Source organism: Epinephelus fuscoguttatus, linkage group LG6 (genome assembly GCF_011397635.1).
Source record: "Epinephelus fuscoguttatus linkage group LG6, E.fuscoguttatus.final_Chr_v1".
NCBI lineage: Eukaryota > Metazoa > Chordata > Actinopteri > Perciformes > Serranidae > Epinephelus > Epinephelus fuscoguttatus.
This window is the reverse complement of record NC_064757.1, coordinates 22011118-22028981: the sequence shown is the minus strand read 5'-3', so window position 1 is coordinate 22028981 and position 17864 is coordinate 22011118. Positions and strand designations below refer to the sequence as shown.

General features: G+C 39.8%; 1 protein-coding gene across 1 annotated transcript; it reads left to right on the top strand.

Annotated features, from left to right (window-relative positions):
• Positions 1–355: 355 nt before the first annotated feature.
• Positions 356–11085, top strand: LOC125890314 (coiled-coil domain-containing protein 42 like-2-like). Its single transcript, XM_049578888.1, has 8 exons — positions 356–399; positions 1962–2146; positions 2257–2395; positions 4954–5046; positions 5160–5342; positions 6507–6728; positions 6847–7005; positions 7095–11085. Exons 2-8 carry the CDS (start codon positions 2109–2111, stop codon positions 7206–7208), a joined length of 948 nt encoding a protein of 315 aa, XP_049434845.1. The 5' UTR covers positions 356–399; positions 1962–2108; the 3' UTR covers positions 7209–11085.
• The last annotated feature ends 6779 nt before the right edge of the window (positions 11086–17864 follow it).

Here is a 17864-nt window from a genome sequence, read left to right as displayed (position 1 = left end):
GTGAACACCTTTATCATTTTATTAGTAGGGGTAGGGTGGGTACTGTATAGGCAGGCATACTGTGGTTTGCCATCTCTTTTTATGGCTACTGACAGTATATCCACCTAACGGCCAAAATGGCTGTTGGAATATATGGGACAGTATCTCCACTTCCTCCTGGTAGCCTACCTATCTACCTAGTAGCACATTTTCAGCACAGCTCTCCTCATCTTTCATCTGAAAACAGGTCTCATCAGCTAAAATAGGTTACCCCAGGTCTGATTCAGGGTGTACCAGTTGTTGTTTTCTTTTATGCCCACAGGGTGGCAGTATAGGACCTTTTGTTCTGAATGATCTATTATCTACATTACATTTCATTCATACAGACAGACAGGAGGAGCCGGGACTGAAGAACAGACAGTAAGTTATCTCATATTACTGCTTGATAGGCAGTATTTATTCAGTTAAAACAAGTCAACTTAAAATATAGACTACCTACAGCCAGAACCATTTAAGAACTTACAATCAAGGCATGTTTGTTACGAGAGGCTGACTCACTGTTTCCAAAACCCTGGATGAGCTGTCTCTACAGACACACAAAATACTACAGGACACTACAACAACAGCCTATAAAAAACATTCAGAGCGAAAAGCTGTGATAATTCAGGATGTATAATATCCAATCAACAGCAGAGCTACTCAGCAGTCAGACATTTGAATTGCTTTACTAATTTTAATGTTGGCTTACACGCAGACTAGTAGAGGCATTCAGTTTCCTGAGCATATATTGTGCTGCTGTATCAAGTAAGAAAAATGAACAAAAACATGATGGAAATGTATAACATGTTGTTGCAGTAGTTAGTCACTTGATATAATCCTGACTCAGCCCTTTGACGTAAATGTGTACCAGAGCCATGGTCATGAGCTATATAATCCAGTATGGAGCTATGATGTTAGGACTTTAGCTAACAGTTATTAGTTTATTCATGCCTTGAGACATGCACGGGCAGTATCTTTGATGAACTGACTCGAAAAGTTGCTTGGCAATTAATTTTCCAACAGTGTAGCCTGCTAATTGATTAATCAACGTTTCACTTATGGTTGGTTTATTGTAAGAGATTTGTTTATTAGATTAAATTAAAATGAAGATCTTGTTTTTAAAGTTTTGGTGTGGCTTTGATCTTTGTTTTCTATATAAACACACACTTAGATATATGTGTTTAGGTATTCCTCTTTCCCCTGAATTGTGTTGTATTTCTATGTTTTTATTGGACAGTTGTTCGCTGATTGGTCAGTTTTTCTGCTCAGTGTCTGCTGAATTAGGTCATGTTAGTTTAATTTACTTTTTGTATTGTTAGGCAATATACAAATACAAATGAAAATTTGACAGTACAACAATAGTTCGTAAATAGTCCCATCAAACAATTTCAAAAGGCCAACAAGCGACTAGTAAGCAAGAACTGAAAACTAAACAAACAAGCAAAAAGAAAACCCGAATAGATGAAATGAATATTTCAGAACATAGGCTAATAAAAACATAAGAAAAATAAGATTAATGTTACAGGTCGTAAACATACTATCTTACTGTAAGAACTGGATAAGTGTGCATAAGTCTAGTATATACTTTTTTTATTTGTTTGATAAGGGGATGCCCTGCGGATTCTTTATCTGACTTTATCTTTATCTTTATCTTTACCTGACATTTCTTTTTCAACGTTTGAGCTATTACTTTTTTCTTTCCTTTAAAAAGAAGAATCTGAGCTTTATGCAGTTTTATATGTGAAAAAAAAAAATCAGAATTCTAGTTGTTGATTCATTTTCTGATAATGGCCCAAACGTTTCAGTTCTCATAGAGTTTGGCTCAGATAAAATAAAAATAAAAATAAAAATTGAAACTGAAATTGACATTAGAATGAAAATTAAAATTAAAATGTTTTGAAAGTTTCTCTTTACACTGAAATGACGGACTGTGCCTTTAAAAGTTCCTGGTTTGCGTTACCATGGAAACGGACGGGAGGAACGCTGGAGGGTAGCGCTGGTAGAAAGTTTGAAAACTAATCACCGACAGTACGAGGAGGAAGGAGAGCGGTTTAAAACCCGAAGATATCGTTAAAACCTCCAAAGACAACATGAGCAGGAGGAGCGGCCGTGAGCAGCGGTCCTCACAGTGAGTTTACCCACAGTTGAGTTCATACTGAGCTGGTGCAGCGTGTGAAGCTCAGCCAGGATCAATCCCAACAGTCAATGTTAATAACTTTTTTCCATGTGTGTGAACAGGAGGTCGGCTGAGGGCGCAGGCGGTGCAGTGACAGAAAGAGCTTTAACGTTACATGACAATAGCTTTGCCATCACTGATCTACTGAGGAAACGCCGGGAGGAGATAGAGCTGGAGACAAAGCTCAAGGAGCGCCAACAGGTATGAACAGGTCATCATACACTCAGCCATGTTGCGGTGAAGATGCGTTCAGGGGTAGCATACCTTAAGGTTTTTACCTTACTTTGGTTGCTAAGGTCTTCTGTGCAACGGTTTAATGAACTTTAAGAATGTCCTTCAGTATAAGACCAAGATAAGAAGAAAAAATTAAGGAAACCTTAAGGAGAAGACTTAAATGGGCCTATTTTTTGTGCGACTTGTTTAATTTAAAGGAAAATCTTAACTTAAGGTGCTTTGTTCTTTAGGCATACTTATCAGAGGAGGTGCGACTTCGTTTTTGTTGTTGTTGTTTAATTATTTTGTCCCTCCCCAAAGTTACAAATATTTTTTCTTGGGCCACTCTGTGTGACTGAAAATGCATGATCCTCCCCCCACCATAAATTAGTTATTGGATTTTTTTAAAACGTACCTTTGATGTTTGAAAGTTAAAAGTTGAAGTTCCCTCTTTATTTTTGGCCAAATTTCAAATGAGACTAGTTATTTTGTTGAAATATCACTGTTTTAAGCTCATATTTGGTTTTGATTTTTTTTCTGATGGAAGGGTCTGTTGCACATGATATGTCCAAGGTCAGAAATGTGAGAATCCTAAAAAAAAATTTGTACCTATAGTTTCTGGCTATGATAAATGGTGTAATTTGGGCAATTTTTTTTTAAAGAAAACATGCTGTCCGTCCAAACCTTGTAAGGCATGGCAGTAAAATAAATACAAAATACCACCATTTAAATTTGTATCCCCCTCCCCTACGCCAAAATAAAAACATAAGCTCCTCCCCAATGCTTAAAAATTTTTTGTACTGGCCCCCCCCCCCCAGTTTCTTCCATGCCCTCCCCCCTTTTGTTACATAACTAACGCACAGTCCCTAAGGGTTCACCATTACATGTCTAGCAGCTTTGAGGAGATCAGGGTTGGTTAGCTACAGTTGGCGCACAGCTTTTTTCCTCATCATTTTAAGGGTTTTCTTGACCTGTAAGGGTTTTCTTGACCTGTCAAAACATCTGAAAGTCACTCAACTTTTTGGTGAGGTTGACTTATCAGTTTTATGGTATCGAAAGTAAAAAGAAAGTGGTCTGTCCCAGAGGAAAGGAAAATTCAAAATAAAATCTCTTCTGAGTCCAGCCAATTTCTCCTAGACATATCTGAGCTCATATGGGATTTTAACCATTTTCTCATACTTCTTAAATTCAGCTCCTGAGAATAGCCTTCCTCTTGTCTTAGCCTGATCCAAATTTAAGATCTTAAAATGCTCCTTTTCCTCTCTCACTGCAGTCATCTTTATTTGTCTGAAATAATAAGATCCAATGGAAAACCTGATTTGCCTGTACAATTTCAGAAATTTGTCTCACAGTTGCAACCATAACTGTATTTTTAGAGACTACTTTCAAAGTTTAAAAACAACATTTATAATTTTGGTTAATTATTATTATTTTTATTGGTAAATGGCAAAAGTAATAAGACATTCCTGATGATGAATTGCTTAAAAATGTTGTTGGAGGCAGTGCAGAGCTTTAAGTACCTTGGCATCATCCTGGACAATAGACAGAGCTTTAATCACCACACCACAGACATACATAAACGCTGCCAGCAAAGACTCTCTGCCATGCTCTTTCAGTCAAACCCTAGCTCATGCTTCTTCTTTATTGTAGTATCATTGAACTCATCCTCCTGTGCTGTGTATTTCACCATACTTACTCTCACCAGCGGAAACAAGCTCCTGAAAATCACCAAGATTTTAAAATTGGCCTCCCCACCCCAAACCTGCCAGCCCTCACTAACGGTGCCACTACCATCAGAGCACTGACCATAGCACACAACCCCTGCCACCCCCTCAACCCATGCTTCATCCTCCTCCCCTCGGGGCACAGATACAGACAGCCACTCTGCAAGAAAGCCCGCTTTGGGAGGAGTTTAGTGCCCATTGCCATTACTGTTTTATATAGCTGTAGCATATTGTAACAGACTGTGTGCTGTGTGTTTATTGTGATGTTCTTGTCTGTTTGTCTGTCTTGTCCGGTCGGTTACCTGCTCTGAGTGTTTATTTTTACGACTGTGAGAACAAATTTTCTCCATAGAGGACCTGGAGGAGGATCTCCTAATATTAGAAAACGTGGTACATTAAAACATATTTATTTATAGCTGAGACCTTAACCTTTCAATTACTACTGGTTCTAACCAGAGAAGTATAGCAGAGAGTGAAAAGTGTGCCTACCAATCCCCATCTTCCCTACCCCACCGGCAACATCTGTGGCTCAGGAGGTAGAGCAGATCGTCTGGTAATCAAAAAATTGGCGGTACAATCCCTGGCTCCTCAGTTCGCATGCTGAAGTATCTTTGGGCAAGATACTAAACCCCACAGTGCTGTGAGTGTGTGTGGCCACCTGTGTATGAATGTGTATGTGAATGGGTGAAAGTGACATGTACTGTAAAAGCAATGCAATCCATTTACCATTTTATTATCTGTCTTAATGCTCACTGTCCCGATTGACCATGCTACATAAATATTCCTCAGTAATTTTTGCCTGCTGTGTGTCTTTTGATGTAGAGGTTGGCGATCTTGGAACAGAACACAGATGAGCTGCAGGTGGAGTTCAAGAAAGTGAAGGAGTTACACAAAACCTATGATAAATTTCTCAAGGTACAGTAGAGAACCATTTCACTCACCACTCCTGTGCTAGACTCACTGTAGCTATTCCTTATTGGATTTCAATTTCACTAAACCTCACTGAATCCCTATCGCCCTCCCTGCAGGAGAAAGTAGTGTATCCAGCTGCTGAGGAGGAGAGCAAAGACTTGCTTCAACTTGAAGCTAATAAAAAGAGGCTTGAGGTGGAGTATGTTGAAGTGATGGGGAGGAAGCAGGAGCTACAGCGTCAGGTGCAGAGACACTCTTTGTATCAGGACTACATGGAGCGCATGGTCAAAATGACTAAGGTACTGCAAGGATTTTTACACGGCAGAGAAACATGTGACTCAATATAAATTTCATCAATCATAAAAAGATCCATTAAGTACTAAACCATCTGTCAATTGAAACGCACAGGACCACCAAACATATCAAGTCCTGTACATCCCAAATAATAGTATAATATTATATAATACTGCAGATAAATAACTAACTGTTTAGTCACCACTGGTAAACCTCCATAAATCTTGACTTACCTTGTCTCTCGATCATTCGACCAGGGTGTCTGCAGGTCTTTAAAAAGTCTTACAATGTCTTTGTAAATATTAGCTCTTAAAGTAATTGAATAGTATTAAATTTCAATTTGTAAGGTATTAAAGGTCCAGTGTGTACAATTTAGGAGCTTATTTGCAGAAATTATATACAATAAAATGAATAAATATGTTTCCAGTAGTTTATAACTGGCTGAAAATAAGAATCATTGTGTTTTTGTTACCTCAGAATGAGCTGTTTTATCTGCATACAAAGTGGGTCCTCTCTCATGCTGTCCGCCATTTTGTTTCTACAGTGGCCCAGAATGTCCAGAGCAAATACTGGCTCTAGATAGGGCCATTCGTGTTTTCATATATTCACGTCGGCCACTGTAGTTCTACATGCTTGGCACACAGGAGAGGTTTCATCACAGTTAAATCCTATACCCTGGACCTTAAATTGCCACAAACGTTTGATCTAATTTCATTTATCCATTTTTTAATTTCTTTTTGTCAAAATGAGTCAAGCTCTTCTGCGGGAAAGTCCACATTTCTGATGTTACAAATCTTTAAACTTACCACTGAGTCTAATATTGGCAAAATGTAGACTGATTTAACTCACTCTGATAATCCTAATCTTACATAAAACCTACCTCTGCATGGGACCACGTATATACTACTAACCTGCAGTGCTTGAATAAGAAAACAATGATTTGTCCAAAAATCATTAAACATAAGTGTCTGATACCTGTTGACACCCTGCATTCACTATGCATATATACCCTTACTGTGGGTGAGGTAGTTTTTTCCTACAGATTTATTTTTTTATTTTAAAAAAAGTGCAGTAATTTGTATGATGCTTGCAGGTGTGTTCATGTGCATGTTGACTAGTTAATGAAGATCAGTTTTGGTTTCTACACCTTTAATGTGTGTGTGTTACAGTTTAATAGTGTGAAGGAGCTCATCGGTCATTTAGAGAACTGTGTCCACTTCAGGGACCATCTCTATCAGAAATATATTGAGGTGCAGGAGCAGATCGACCAGCAGAAAAAAACACTGCAGACACTGGAGGACCAGCATCACTTTATTCGGCTGCAGAAGAACAGCCAGCTGTACCAGCTCCAGGGAGAGCTAGAGAAGATGCACTCCGAGGCTCTCATATTGGTACTAGACATGACCCCCAGTTAAAGCCCAGGATCAGAGCTAACAACAAATCAAAGGTTGCTTCAAAATTCAACTACAATCCTCAGTGTGAAGTTCACGTGTCCCTGTCATCACACAGGAAAGGGAGTGGAATCACTTTCTGGAAAGAGCAGCAAAGAAGACAATAACACTCGGAAGGATTAAGATGGCAACCCTCAACCTCTACGAGATGACAGATGACAAGATAGAAGGGAGGGAAGCTGTGGATATGAATGACACAGAGAAACAGCTGGACAAGGTACGTACCCTGACAGAGCAGAGATGGAGACAAACAGCCAGAGCAACAGAAAACAGTTGACTCATTATTTCCTTCTGTCTTCCTCTTAGATCAAGGAGTACATTAAGGACCAGGAGGACCTCGTGAAACAATATCAGGTTATCTCACAGAGACGTAATGCGCAGAAAAAAGGCAAGCCAAAAAATGCACCTAACACAGCGTAAAAAAGCTTGCTTCAAATTAACTGTAAACAGAAGGTTCCCTGTTGCTTTAAAACTGACTTCACTGAACTAGCATTGAATAGTTCATTTTAAGTTCGTTTATTAGTCATAATGTAAAACTCTGTGAGTGAACTCAACTGTAAACTTGAAGACAATGAACTTCACTAAATTTATGGCACAAATGATTCATCATTTTGACAAGGAGTCCCAGTTTGTTCTGATCTGCAATCACTCCATGTTTATGAATTATGGTTTGAGCTGTTTTTGTTTAAAATGTAAAAAATAGATCTTTGTGACAAATCAGGGAAACATGGAAATCTCTGTTGTTATTAACCTACAAAAACCAAAAAAAATCAAAACACAAGACTACTATGAGAAACACGGCTCTGCTTGCGGTGGGCTTTTATCTTATGTGTGCCCAGGGGCCCATTGTCTCCTAGTTGGTCTATTTAAACCACCCATACATGATTGAAAAACAACTGAAAATGTGTGTACAGCACAGACCTCAGTGTTGTGACCACTGAAACATGAGTTTCAGACATTTGATTGACAGGTGTTACCACAGGGAGATGTGTGATTTTTTCACTTTAAGCACAAAAATCACACTTAATGTCACACCTTTCCACTGCTGACGCTTTGAATGATGCTGGACAGTGCACGCAAAGCACGCCACCACACACCACGCTCTTCACCTTACTCTAGACTGACAGACATGGGCACACATGATGACACTGAACTGTAAACAAGTCAGAAACAAGATCAATTGTGTGAAATTTTTGAGGCTACTTTGGATTGAAAGATGTGGGCCGAATTTATGTAAGGATTTGTTGGAGTCTGACAATGACCCTAAAAATGTGGGAGGAGGAAAAGATGACATGCAACAAATATCCATAGCCTCAATTAAACCAGTGACACCACTCAACATAACATATATCGTAATCCACTAGACCACAAGTGCTACCAAAACCTTCAAAAATGTATTTTAAATTATATTTGAGAAACCCTCAAGTTATAGATACCAAATACATCTGGGAGAAACATGAATAAAATGAGACAGAAGACTTCTAGAATATTTCTATTCAGAGTCTTGGGTATTAGATGATGACACTTGATTAGCAAATACAATTGGGAAACTAAATGTTAAGGCTTTTAAAAGGTTTTTCTGTATAAGTGACTAATGGGAACAACAATTTTTTAAATTCATCCAGTATTGATAGAGACGTAGCTGCAGCGGTGAAATAGGCGGCAATATAATCCCTACAGACAATAGCGTACCATCAATTAATGTCCATTAAAAGTGCTAGTTTTTAGACCCTACAGAGAAATAAAACGTTTTTCTGTACCTTTCTGGTGCGTTTGTTAGTCTGTGTAACAAGTATGAAATGATTGCAAAGTCTCATACTGAAATCTGCAGACTTTTCCACATTGTCGAAATCAGCTAAATATTCAGCCATGACACTGAAAATCTTTTTACACTAAGCTACGCTTTCTGTATTCCAACAGAACTAACTCTTCCTGGCACTTCTGTCTCTATCTCTCACTAATGTATCCACCGTTGGTTTTCTTGCAACAAGTCACCTATCCTGAAGTTTTAGATTGAGACTTCTCCTTGAGCGAGACTTGGTCACAGTAGTAAAAAGACCAACAAAAGGTAAAGAAAACATTTAATTTCTCTGTAGGGTCCTTTCTGTAATGTTGTCAGACACTTACAATAACAGTCTGAGCCTGCCAGTGGGAAAAAATAGCACTTTTAATGCATGTAAATTGATGGAGCCCAATTGCCCATAGGGATTACACTGCAGTTTGTTTTGCACTGTGGCTGCAGAGGTCTCGCTCAATACTGGACTAATTTCAAAAACTGTTGTCTCCATTACTCACTTAGTAACAACAAAATAGGAAAATAGGGTCCAGGATAAATAACACAGAATTTTTCCTTTAAGTGCCAGTTACTTCGTAGGCCTTGTCAGAGGCCAAATAGCAAAATGTGCATCCTCTCAACACTTCAGTAATAACTGTATATGTTTATCTGGTGTGGTGTAGTGTAGCAAGTTAGGGCCACAATCTTTGACTCATTTATGATACACATTAGGGCAATGAGTATAAATGAAAATATGAAATGGTTGTGCGCTTTACAAAAGTCAGTTACTGATCCTGAGAAGTGAGGTTCAAAGGGTTATTCTTGACATTGGATGCGGTAGCTGACCTCAATGATCTCAATCAAAAGCTCTAGAGCAGCTAGTCAATGGACCTTGTGGTGGTATTGGGGTTCTGTGACAAACTCAGAAACTCAGTTTTTAAGACAGCATGGATGAGAGGTCCTCGAAGTGCTCAGAAACATCTACAGTTCCACCTGCTGAGGAAGCTCCAAAACAGCTGCCAAAATAGACTTTGTGGTGCGGTGAGATTGAAAAGTCAGGCAGTAGTAGTCACTGTCACCTACAGTAATGTTCATCACAAAATGATAAATATATCCAGGACATTCATGGTTTAGTTCACACCTAAAATATCTTTAAAGACTTATCACCTTTACAGTAAGTAGGAGCCATATGTAATTGAGTTCATGCTAATTTGACATTACATGTTCATACTGTGAGCACAGAGCAAGGTGGCATTAGCACGCCTAATGGAAATGTTGTGTGCTGTTATTTTTGCATAATAGTTGCCAGGTGTGGCGAAGATGGCGATGCTGACAGTGAAAGCAGCAAAACCAGAAAAATGCATCTGATGTTAATGTGTGTCACGTGCACACACACACACACACACACACACACACACACAACACAAATGGGAGGGAAAGGAAGGCAAAAGGCAGTGGAGGGGAAAAACAACAACACAGATAGCTGCAGGCAGAGATGCCGCTGTATCCATTTTTGATGAATGGATGGCTTGCTGCCCAGACACACACACACACACACACACACACACAGAGTACTTTATTAATACTAATGGAATGATGCTATTACAATAAAAGCATGTTGTGTCAGGTGACACAGGGCACAGTGTGAGGCTGAGGAGATGGAGACGTAACACCCATGTAAACACCAGCAGACCTTTTAACAGCTGAGGAAGACGAAGAGAAAAAGATTGGTTAGATTGGTTAGAATCTATAATGGCAGGCACGAAGTCCACGAGGACAATAAAGAATCTTGGTAGCATTGTTCATTTTTATTAATTGTTATGTTACCCCTTAAATGTCCTCTTAAGTTGCACATTTATTGTTTCAGTGTGTCACAAAAGCTAAATCACCCTCTCCTAAGTGACATATTCAATCCAAATAATAAATGATGTGCCATTGCATCAAATGGAAAATAATATTGTCCTTCTGTATTATTTGTACACATTCCTCTGTGCTTTAGTGCTCATATTTGAGATATTTGGAGACCACTGGATCTTGGATAGTATCCAAATGTTGTGGGTTTGATAACAGATTATCTGTTAAGCAGCTCCTCCCTTGCCCTTAAAGGGCAGTGATACACACCTTGCTTTGCCCAGGGACCACTTTTGCAAATGACAAGAGGCCAGGAGCCAGTTAATAACAATTATGAATAATATTTATCAGTCAAAAGTAATAAATGAAGCAAATCCAGTTGCAGCAGCCCAGCACAGGTCATGTGTACGTCAGGGTGTTTCTAGGATTTGAGGACATAGGGCTCAGCCCAGACCTCTGTCAGGGGGGTCAATCCTTCAACTGGCACTTTTTTTTTGATAAACAAGCTCTATTTCCAGAGCTAGCCCAACACAGAAGCACACTTAGCAGCTGTCTAGTGCCCCGTGGCCAGCACAGGGCACCCAAGGGTGCTTGAAACGTCCCACAAACAGAGCCATGCAGCCCTATGCTCACTAAATTGTGTAGGCTCCACAACTTACACAAGCCACAAAATAAAACACACAGTAAAATGATTGAAACAACAATAATAATTTATAAACTAAAATTTGAAAATAAAATCTGATTTTTTTTTGTCAGGTTATTTACATTGCAATTCCTCTTTCATTTTCAAATGTTGAATTACATGATGTACACATGACATTTTTTTAACGCACACATCTAGGTTGTATGCATCCCTGAAGATTTTGTTTACTGTTTGGCAGGGCTTCAGGTTTGTGTCATTGAGGTTATGTTTATTAGAACAGGTATTGTATCATTGACTGCTGTAGTAAAGTACCCTGCACTGTGTTTCTTTGTAAATGATGTGATGTTTTATGTGTAGTTCTCTGGTTTCCTTATCATTTAGATAGGATGGCAGCATTTGTGACTGAAGCATCTTCATTGGCTGTTTGGTGTTTCTTTGAAACTCTGTCAGTTGCCTAATGATGAAATAATTAAATTCATTCATTCATTTTCTGGAACCGCTTATCCCGTTGGGGTCATGGGGGCGCTGGAGCCTATCCCAGCTGACATTGGGCGAGAGGCAGGGTACACCCTGGACAGGTCACCAGATTATCACAGGGCTGACACATAGAGACAGACAACCATTCATGTGCACATTCACACCAACGGGCAATTTAGAGTCACCAGTTAACCTGCATGGCTTTGGATTGTGGGAGGAAGCCAGAGTACCCAGAGAAAACCCATGATGACATGTGGAGAACATGCAAACTCCACACAGAAGGCAACAGAAGGAACTCTCTTGCTGTGAGGCGACAGGGCTAACCACTACACCACCATGCTGCCTCAATTCAATTCAATAGGACTTTATTTATCCTGAAAAAAATTCTTGTGCCAGAAAATGCTTCAAATTACATTAACACTAAGTACAGTAAACACAGTTTTTGCAATTCACAGCCAGTTCCAACCAGACAAACAGTGGGTTCCCCGGGTCAGGGTCACTCACTGGGCCCAGTTTTAGACCAATAGAATATTGAATATCTGGTGAAATATACAAATATACAAGACATAAATGTTTTCAAGAAGCAAAAGCAAAAACCAGTGCCTAATAGAGTAATAACAGGAGTATGATAAGTTATATTGAATATGATATATCAATGAGAAGTAGAAACACACGTAAGTCTCTTTTTTATATTGTCAAGTTGTCATGTTCTTGTTTTCCTCTGTGCCTACTCCCTGCATAATCTGCTCAACTGTTCTTCTTTGCCTCTGATTTGTAGTTCGTCCTCAGCATGTTAATCAGAAGAGTGTTTTCATGATATGATTTTTATTTAAAATAGTAATATATGGGATGAAGTGTTATTCTGTTCTTGGTCTCATTGAAGCCTCTATTTAAACTCTTAAAATGCGAAAATGAAAAAGCATGACTGAATACTGAAACCTATAAAGCCTCCACTTTCACTGTAGCTTGCACACAGACACACACACACACACACACACACACACAGTTGAGTGCACAGGTAACAAACATTTAGACATCCATAATTAAAGGTCAACAGTGTGGTGCAAACAGATACTGAGAGGAAGTCTGTGTTTATGCTAATGCCTTGTCAGACAGAGAGGCCAGCGACTCTCTGACACCATCTATTAATAATGAGACACGATCACAGAAATGCACTGAGTACGAACCAAACAATGCTGCAGCTGGCAAACCGTGGCATCTGACAGCAGGCTGAGCAAGTGCTTTGGAATTGGGCTGTGTGTGCACACAGTGTTTGGAGGGAGTGGGGTGTGTGAATGGATTTGTTTGTTTATTGATGTTTGTGTTTTGTGTTTGTCTCCCAGCAGTGGTCTTGTCTGGGCTGTTTGCAAACATGCTTGTACACAAGTGTCGACAAGCCTGCAGGAAGGCCCCGGCAGCCCAAATGCAGGTCGAGAGGGAGGCCTGCTGGGGAATGTTGAGGCACAAGTCAAATCCAAGCATATAATCTCTGAATACAACACCATGTGTTAGATATATGTTTTATAGATTTTATAACTAGTCTTTCAGTTATTAATGAAATAGCGGTTCCCAATCTAAGGTCAGGACAGCTTGAGGGATTTTAAGAACAATATGCCAGATACAACTGATGGACAAAATGATGTCTATTCTTTTGACTGAGTCAAATCTTTGCATTTTTCATGTGAAACACTATATAGTAATACTTCTTTGGGCCACTACAAAAAATTTTAATGAAACCAAGAAGGGCAATCACTTTTTTGGTTGAACTCTGCACTATAAGGGCATAGAATGTCAAAAGGTTGGGAACCATGGAATAAGGTATAGCTACCAAAATAACTACGCATTATGGCAACGGAGACCTTCTCTATTTTTGGAAGCTGAAACAATTTCCCTCAGTGGAAATAAAGCTTTTATTTAGTTTAATTTCACAGATAGGAAACAGTAAATTGTGAAGACAATAAAGACTCCACAGAATAGCATTTTAAATCTTTTAATCTTTTGTGGATTTATACTTTGGGATTTATCCTGGCTTCATCTGAGCAGAGGAAATCTCTGGTTGCTAGGCTAATTCATACAATGTAAAATGCCACAGGCCTGTGCTAAAAACGTTAGCATGTAATATTTGTTTGGAAAATGTGTTTAGTATAAGACAGTTGTTATATTGGTGAACCTAGTGAGTTGTAATGGAGCCAAATTTTGTAATGTTACCTTTGTTAAATGTTGCTGTTGTCCCTGGTTTCATATGAGTAGAGAAAAGTCCACAAGCTACTAGGCTAATTTATACAATGTAAAATGCCATAGGCCTGTGCTAAAAACATTAGCTTGTTGTATTTTGGGGGAAAATGTAAATGGACCTGCACTTGAGTCACATTCACCCATTCACACACATTCATACAGTGGAGGCCGAGGCTACCATACAAGGTGCCACCTGACGACCCGCTCTGCTGTGAGTTATAGTGATGCCATTTTGTGTGTTTGTGTTTGAAATTTTCTCTATTAAGCCATGTTCAATGTGTGTTTTGGGTGTGTTTTGAATCAACTACTTTTTATAGTACCTCACAGAAACCCCACCTCTGACTAGTGTTTTGGTGGTGTAGCTGCAGAGTGATACAGGCAAACCACTGCACAGGTATAAATACTCACAATAGTAGGCTACTTATGCAGGCCATGTGCGTAGCCTAAGGTGTAGGCTCTGCATAGAGCTGACGCACAAGTATAAATCCCACATACCTTGGTCTGTCTGCAGTTTGGTGCTAAGTAGGTTGTGTCCTGCAGAGCGATGAGAGTGAACCAAAACAGTAAAGCTGGGGGCCAGACAGATTACCGATAAGCTATAACTCGCTATAAAGCTCAGGGGAGCTGCAGATTCAGGTCCTAATTATATATATGTTCATCTCTACAAGTTACACCTTTCACATTGTTTTCACTTTATCATTTTATACATTGTTGTTCTAAAGATACTGATTACACATACAGTAATTAACGATAAACCTGAGAAAATAGGAAAGTTTTGAATTTGTTAAAAGAGCATTCAAAAAATATAAAGCAAGAAAAAAACAATCCAGAATTTTACTCCTGAAACTGTGGACAAGAATTTTTAGGAAATTTTTAATTAGATTTAATTAGAATTAGATTAAATTTTTTTTAGGAAAAATCTAATTAAAAAACTGAGACGTCCTTTGTGAAAGTCAAACAGAATTTAGGAGATTGGGGGGGGGGGTCGCATTGCAAGAACGTGGACTCATGACTTGAGTATTATTTAAAATTTTGGCTGCAGGCCCAGGCACATGCACCATAATGAGCTGACAACGTTCCTTTATCCAAAGACTGTGAGGGGCCACAGCCGGTCTGTACAGTGAGCAAACAAAAGAGCGGCAATGTGAAGTCCTGCTGGTAGTGATATCATTATGCTATGTGTCTTGTCTGGCCAAGGGGACTGCAGTGAGGTTAGGGGGAATGGGGTGTAATCTCTTGACTGAATAGGTGTGTCAGTATGTGTGTGTGTGTGTGTGTGTGTGTGTGTGTGTACGTGTCTGTCCGTCTTGCTGGTTCTGTGTCTGTCTCAAAGAGAGTGTTTTTGTGTATCTTTATTTGTGTGTTTGTGTGTGTGTGTGTGTGTGTGTGTGGAGGACTAGCGTGCCTCTTCAGTCTTCTGGCTGTAATCAGACGGGACATTGGCTCCATGACGTCCCACAACCCCCACCACCTCCCACTGCGGGAGCGCCTCTATCCCTTTCACCCTGTCATGTGTGTTTGGCTGCCGGTCTTGGGACCACGGCGGTATGTTAGGAGTTAAAACAATTATTCTTGCTCACATCACAGTGTCCTTTTTAAAAACTTTGCTTCCACTGGGGAGAGTGACAGGAAAAGCAGGGATCCTGGGACGTGATGGCTAGGCACAGCCAACAAGATATCCTGCATCTGATTTTTCATGTTTGTATCCATATGTTTTTTCAGTAGGTTCAGCTTTTCTTCAAAACTGGCACTGAGTTGTTGATCTGGGAAAAGCGAGAGTCCCGCATTAGGGGAACGGATCAGGCAGCTCCATCACGGTTAGGTTCGGGGTGGCCAGATAAACAGCCATCACTGATCAGGTTAGTCTGAGCCCTCTGACCCTGGACTGGCCTGTCTGCTGTTGGTTTGACCCTTAACCTCTCCCTTTGTCTTTCAGACGCAACATGCAGGACAACCCAAGCACCCCACCCCCTCCATCCACCCCACACAAACACACACACACTCCTACTCGGCCTCTTATCCTTGACAGCCCTTATGTTCATATTAAGATCTACTTCAGTGACTTCAGGGTTGTTTCAGCCATAAACTCTCATTTAGGGGGAAATTAGCTTCGAGTCTCTGTCTTGTTTCGATACTGTGCTTAACAGCATTAGACCATTCTTGTGGCTTTTAAATAACAAGGATGGATAGTATCATTCAAATAAACCTCCACCATCCTACTTTGTTGCACCACATGTAATGGCCAAACATTCATTGTTTTGCATTATTGTACTGCCATTGTGCTGTCCTCTTAGTGCCATATATTGCTTACTGGTTCCAATTACAGATACTTATGGAATAGTGTATTAACATACACTGAAAAAGATTAGCTTGATACATCCATCAATCCATTGTACAAAGGTACTCTCCCAACTTTCAAATCCCACTTATTCTGATGAAGCTCGAAGAACACCAGAATAAGCTTTGGTAAGATTTCTTTCTCAAAGAGACAGTTCACCTCCAATTAAAAAACAAATATTTTTCCTCTTACCTGTGGTGCTATTTAATAATCCAGTTTATTTTGGTGTGAGTTGTAGAGTGTTGAGTGTTGCAGGTCATGGCTCTTTGCAGAAGTCATGACCTGGTTATTCACAGACCTTGTTGTGAGCAGTTTCATGTGGAACTGTTTTCCTTCTACACGCGCTAACCAAATCACCACACAGAAGGAAACGTGAATCTGCTCATGGACCAGAGGCTTCAGGTGAGATGTAAACACTCAGCTGAGCTGTATGATTAGCTAGCTCAGTGGTGCTAGGTGAGCTAGCAGATGCACACAAGCTTCTGCGCTGTGGTAGGATTGGCAAGTGTAGTTTGGTAGAAAGAAAATTGTTCCAACATGAAACTGCTCACAACAAGCTCTGTGGATTATCTTGAGTAAACGGGTCATGATTCCTGGAGGGAGACATTGCTGTTTTTCAAATGTTTTTTCTTCCAGTCCTACGAGCACCACAAGGATAGTACTATCTAATTTGACTGAAAAAGGATTCTCCATGCATCGTTGCGCAGCATGTGGCCAAATCAGGTGCCTCTCAACTCTTCTAGTTCCATTATATTTGAGAGAGGGCAAACATCTCTACGGCCAATATCACAAGCACTCAGCAACTCAAACCAAAACTATCTAGACTGATAAATAATAATAAAGGTAAAGGGAAAAACATATATTTTTGGCTAAACTTGCTTCAAGTTTTTGGAAAGCCATTAAGCAAAGAAAAAATAAAAGGTAATATTTACTTTAAAACTTCTGAAACATCAAATTGCATAGAACCAAATCTTCTCTGTTTTCTGCTGCATTCCAGTGTACCAGCTGTTTAATTTGCGCCATGCTGGTCAGGAGTTACTGAGCTGTCGCCCTTTACTGCCACAGAGACGGAGCACCATCAGACCCATAGAGACGAACCATAATCAACTTTACCAATTACACTCCATTTCAGTCCACTTATTCCACACAAAATGGCATCACTAATGCCAGACATCACACAAATGCCTCTCAGTGTCCTGCAAGAGACTCCAGATATACATTTATAGATTCAAACCAATAGTTCAGACTGTAATGAAATAAGCCTTAAATAAGTCTTTGATGCCTTTTAAAAAGCCTTACTTTGCAGGAGGAATTACTCCCTGTAGCCGAGCAGCAGCTTGGACAAACAATACAGCAGAAACATAAGCCCTCCTCAGAAACCCTCCCAGTTTAGTTGCCATACAAAAATATAGGTCTGCAGGCCAAATGTGTGACATTTAAAAATGTCAGTCTTTCTCTGTTTTGACATGTAGTGTCTCATCTGCGGACACAACAAAAAAAGATGTGTGTATATGTGGTTGTTTGTGCTCTGTGCCTGTTAGAAACCATTGTGGAGTAGAAAATTTGGATAAGGATGAGAAAAGGAGAGTATGTAGAGAGGGCAGTCGGAGGGCTTAGTGGTGTGTGTGTGTGTGTGTGTGTGTGTGTGTGTGTGTGTGTGTGTGTGTGTTAAGGGGGACGGTGGGGAGATAACGATAAGCACCACTTAGGCTCTTTGATCGCAAAGGTTCATCAATCTACTGTCTAACCAGTGTGTCT

Excerpts from the sequence above, each read along its gene's own strand:
- LOC125890314 (XM_049578888.1), top strand. The coding sequence starts at position 2,109 with ATGAGCAGGAGGAGCGGCCGTGAGCAGCGGTCCTCACA. Across the intron at positions 6,729-6,846 it reads ACTCCGAGGCTCTCATATTG|GAAAGGGAGTGGAATCACTT; the intron begins GTACTAGACATG and ends GTCATCACACAG. Across the intron at positions 7,006-7,094 it reads CAGAGAAACAGCTGGACAAG|ATCAAGGAGTACATTAAGGA; the intron begins GTACGTACCCTG and ends TCTTCCTCTTAG.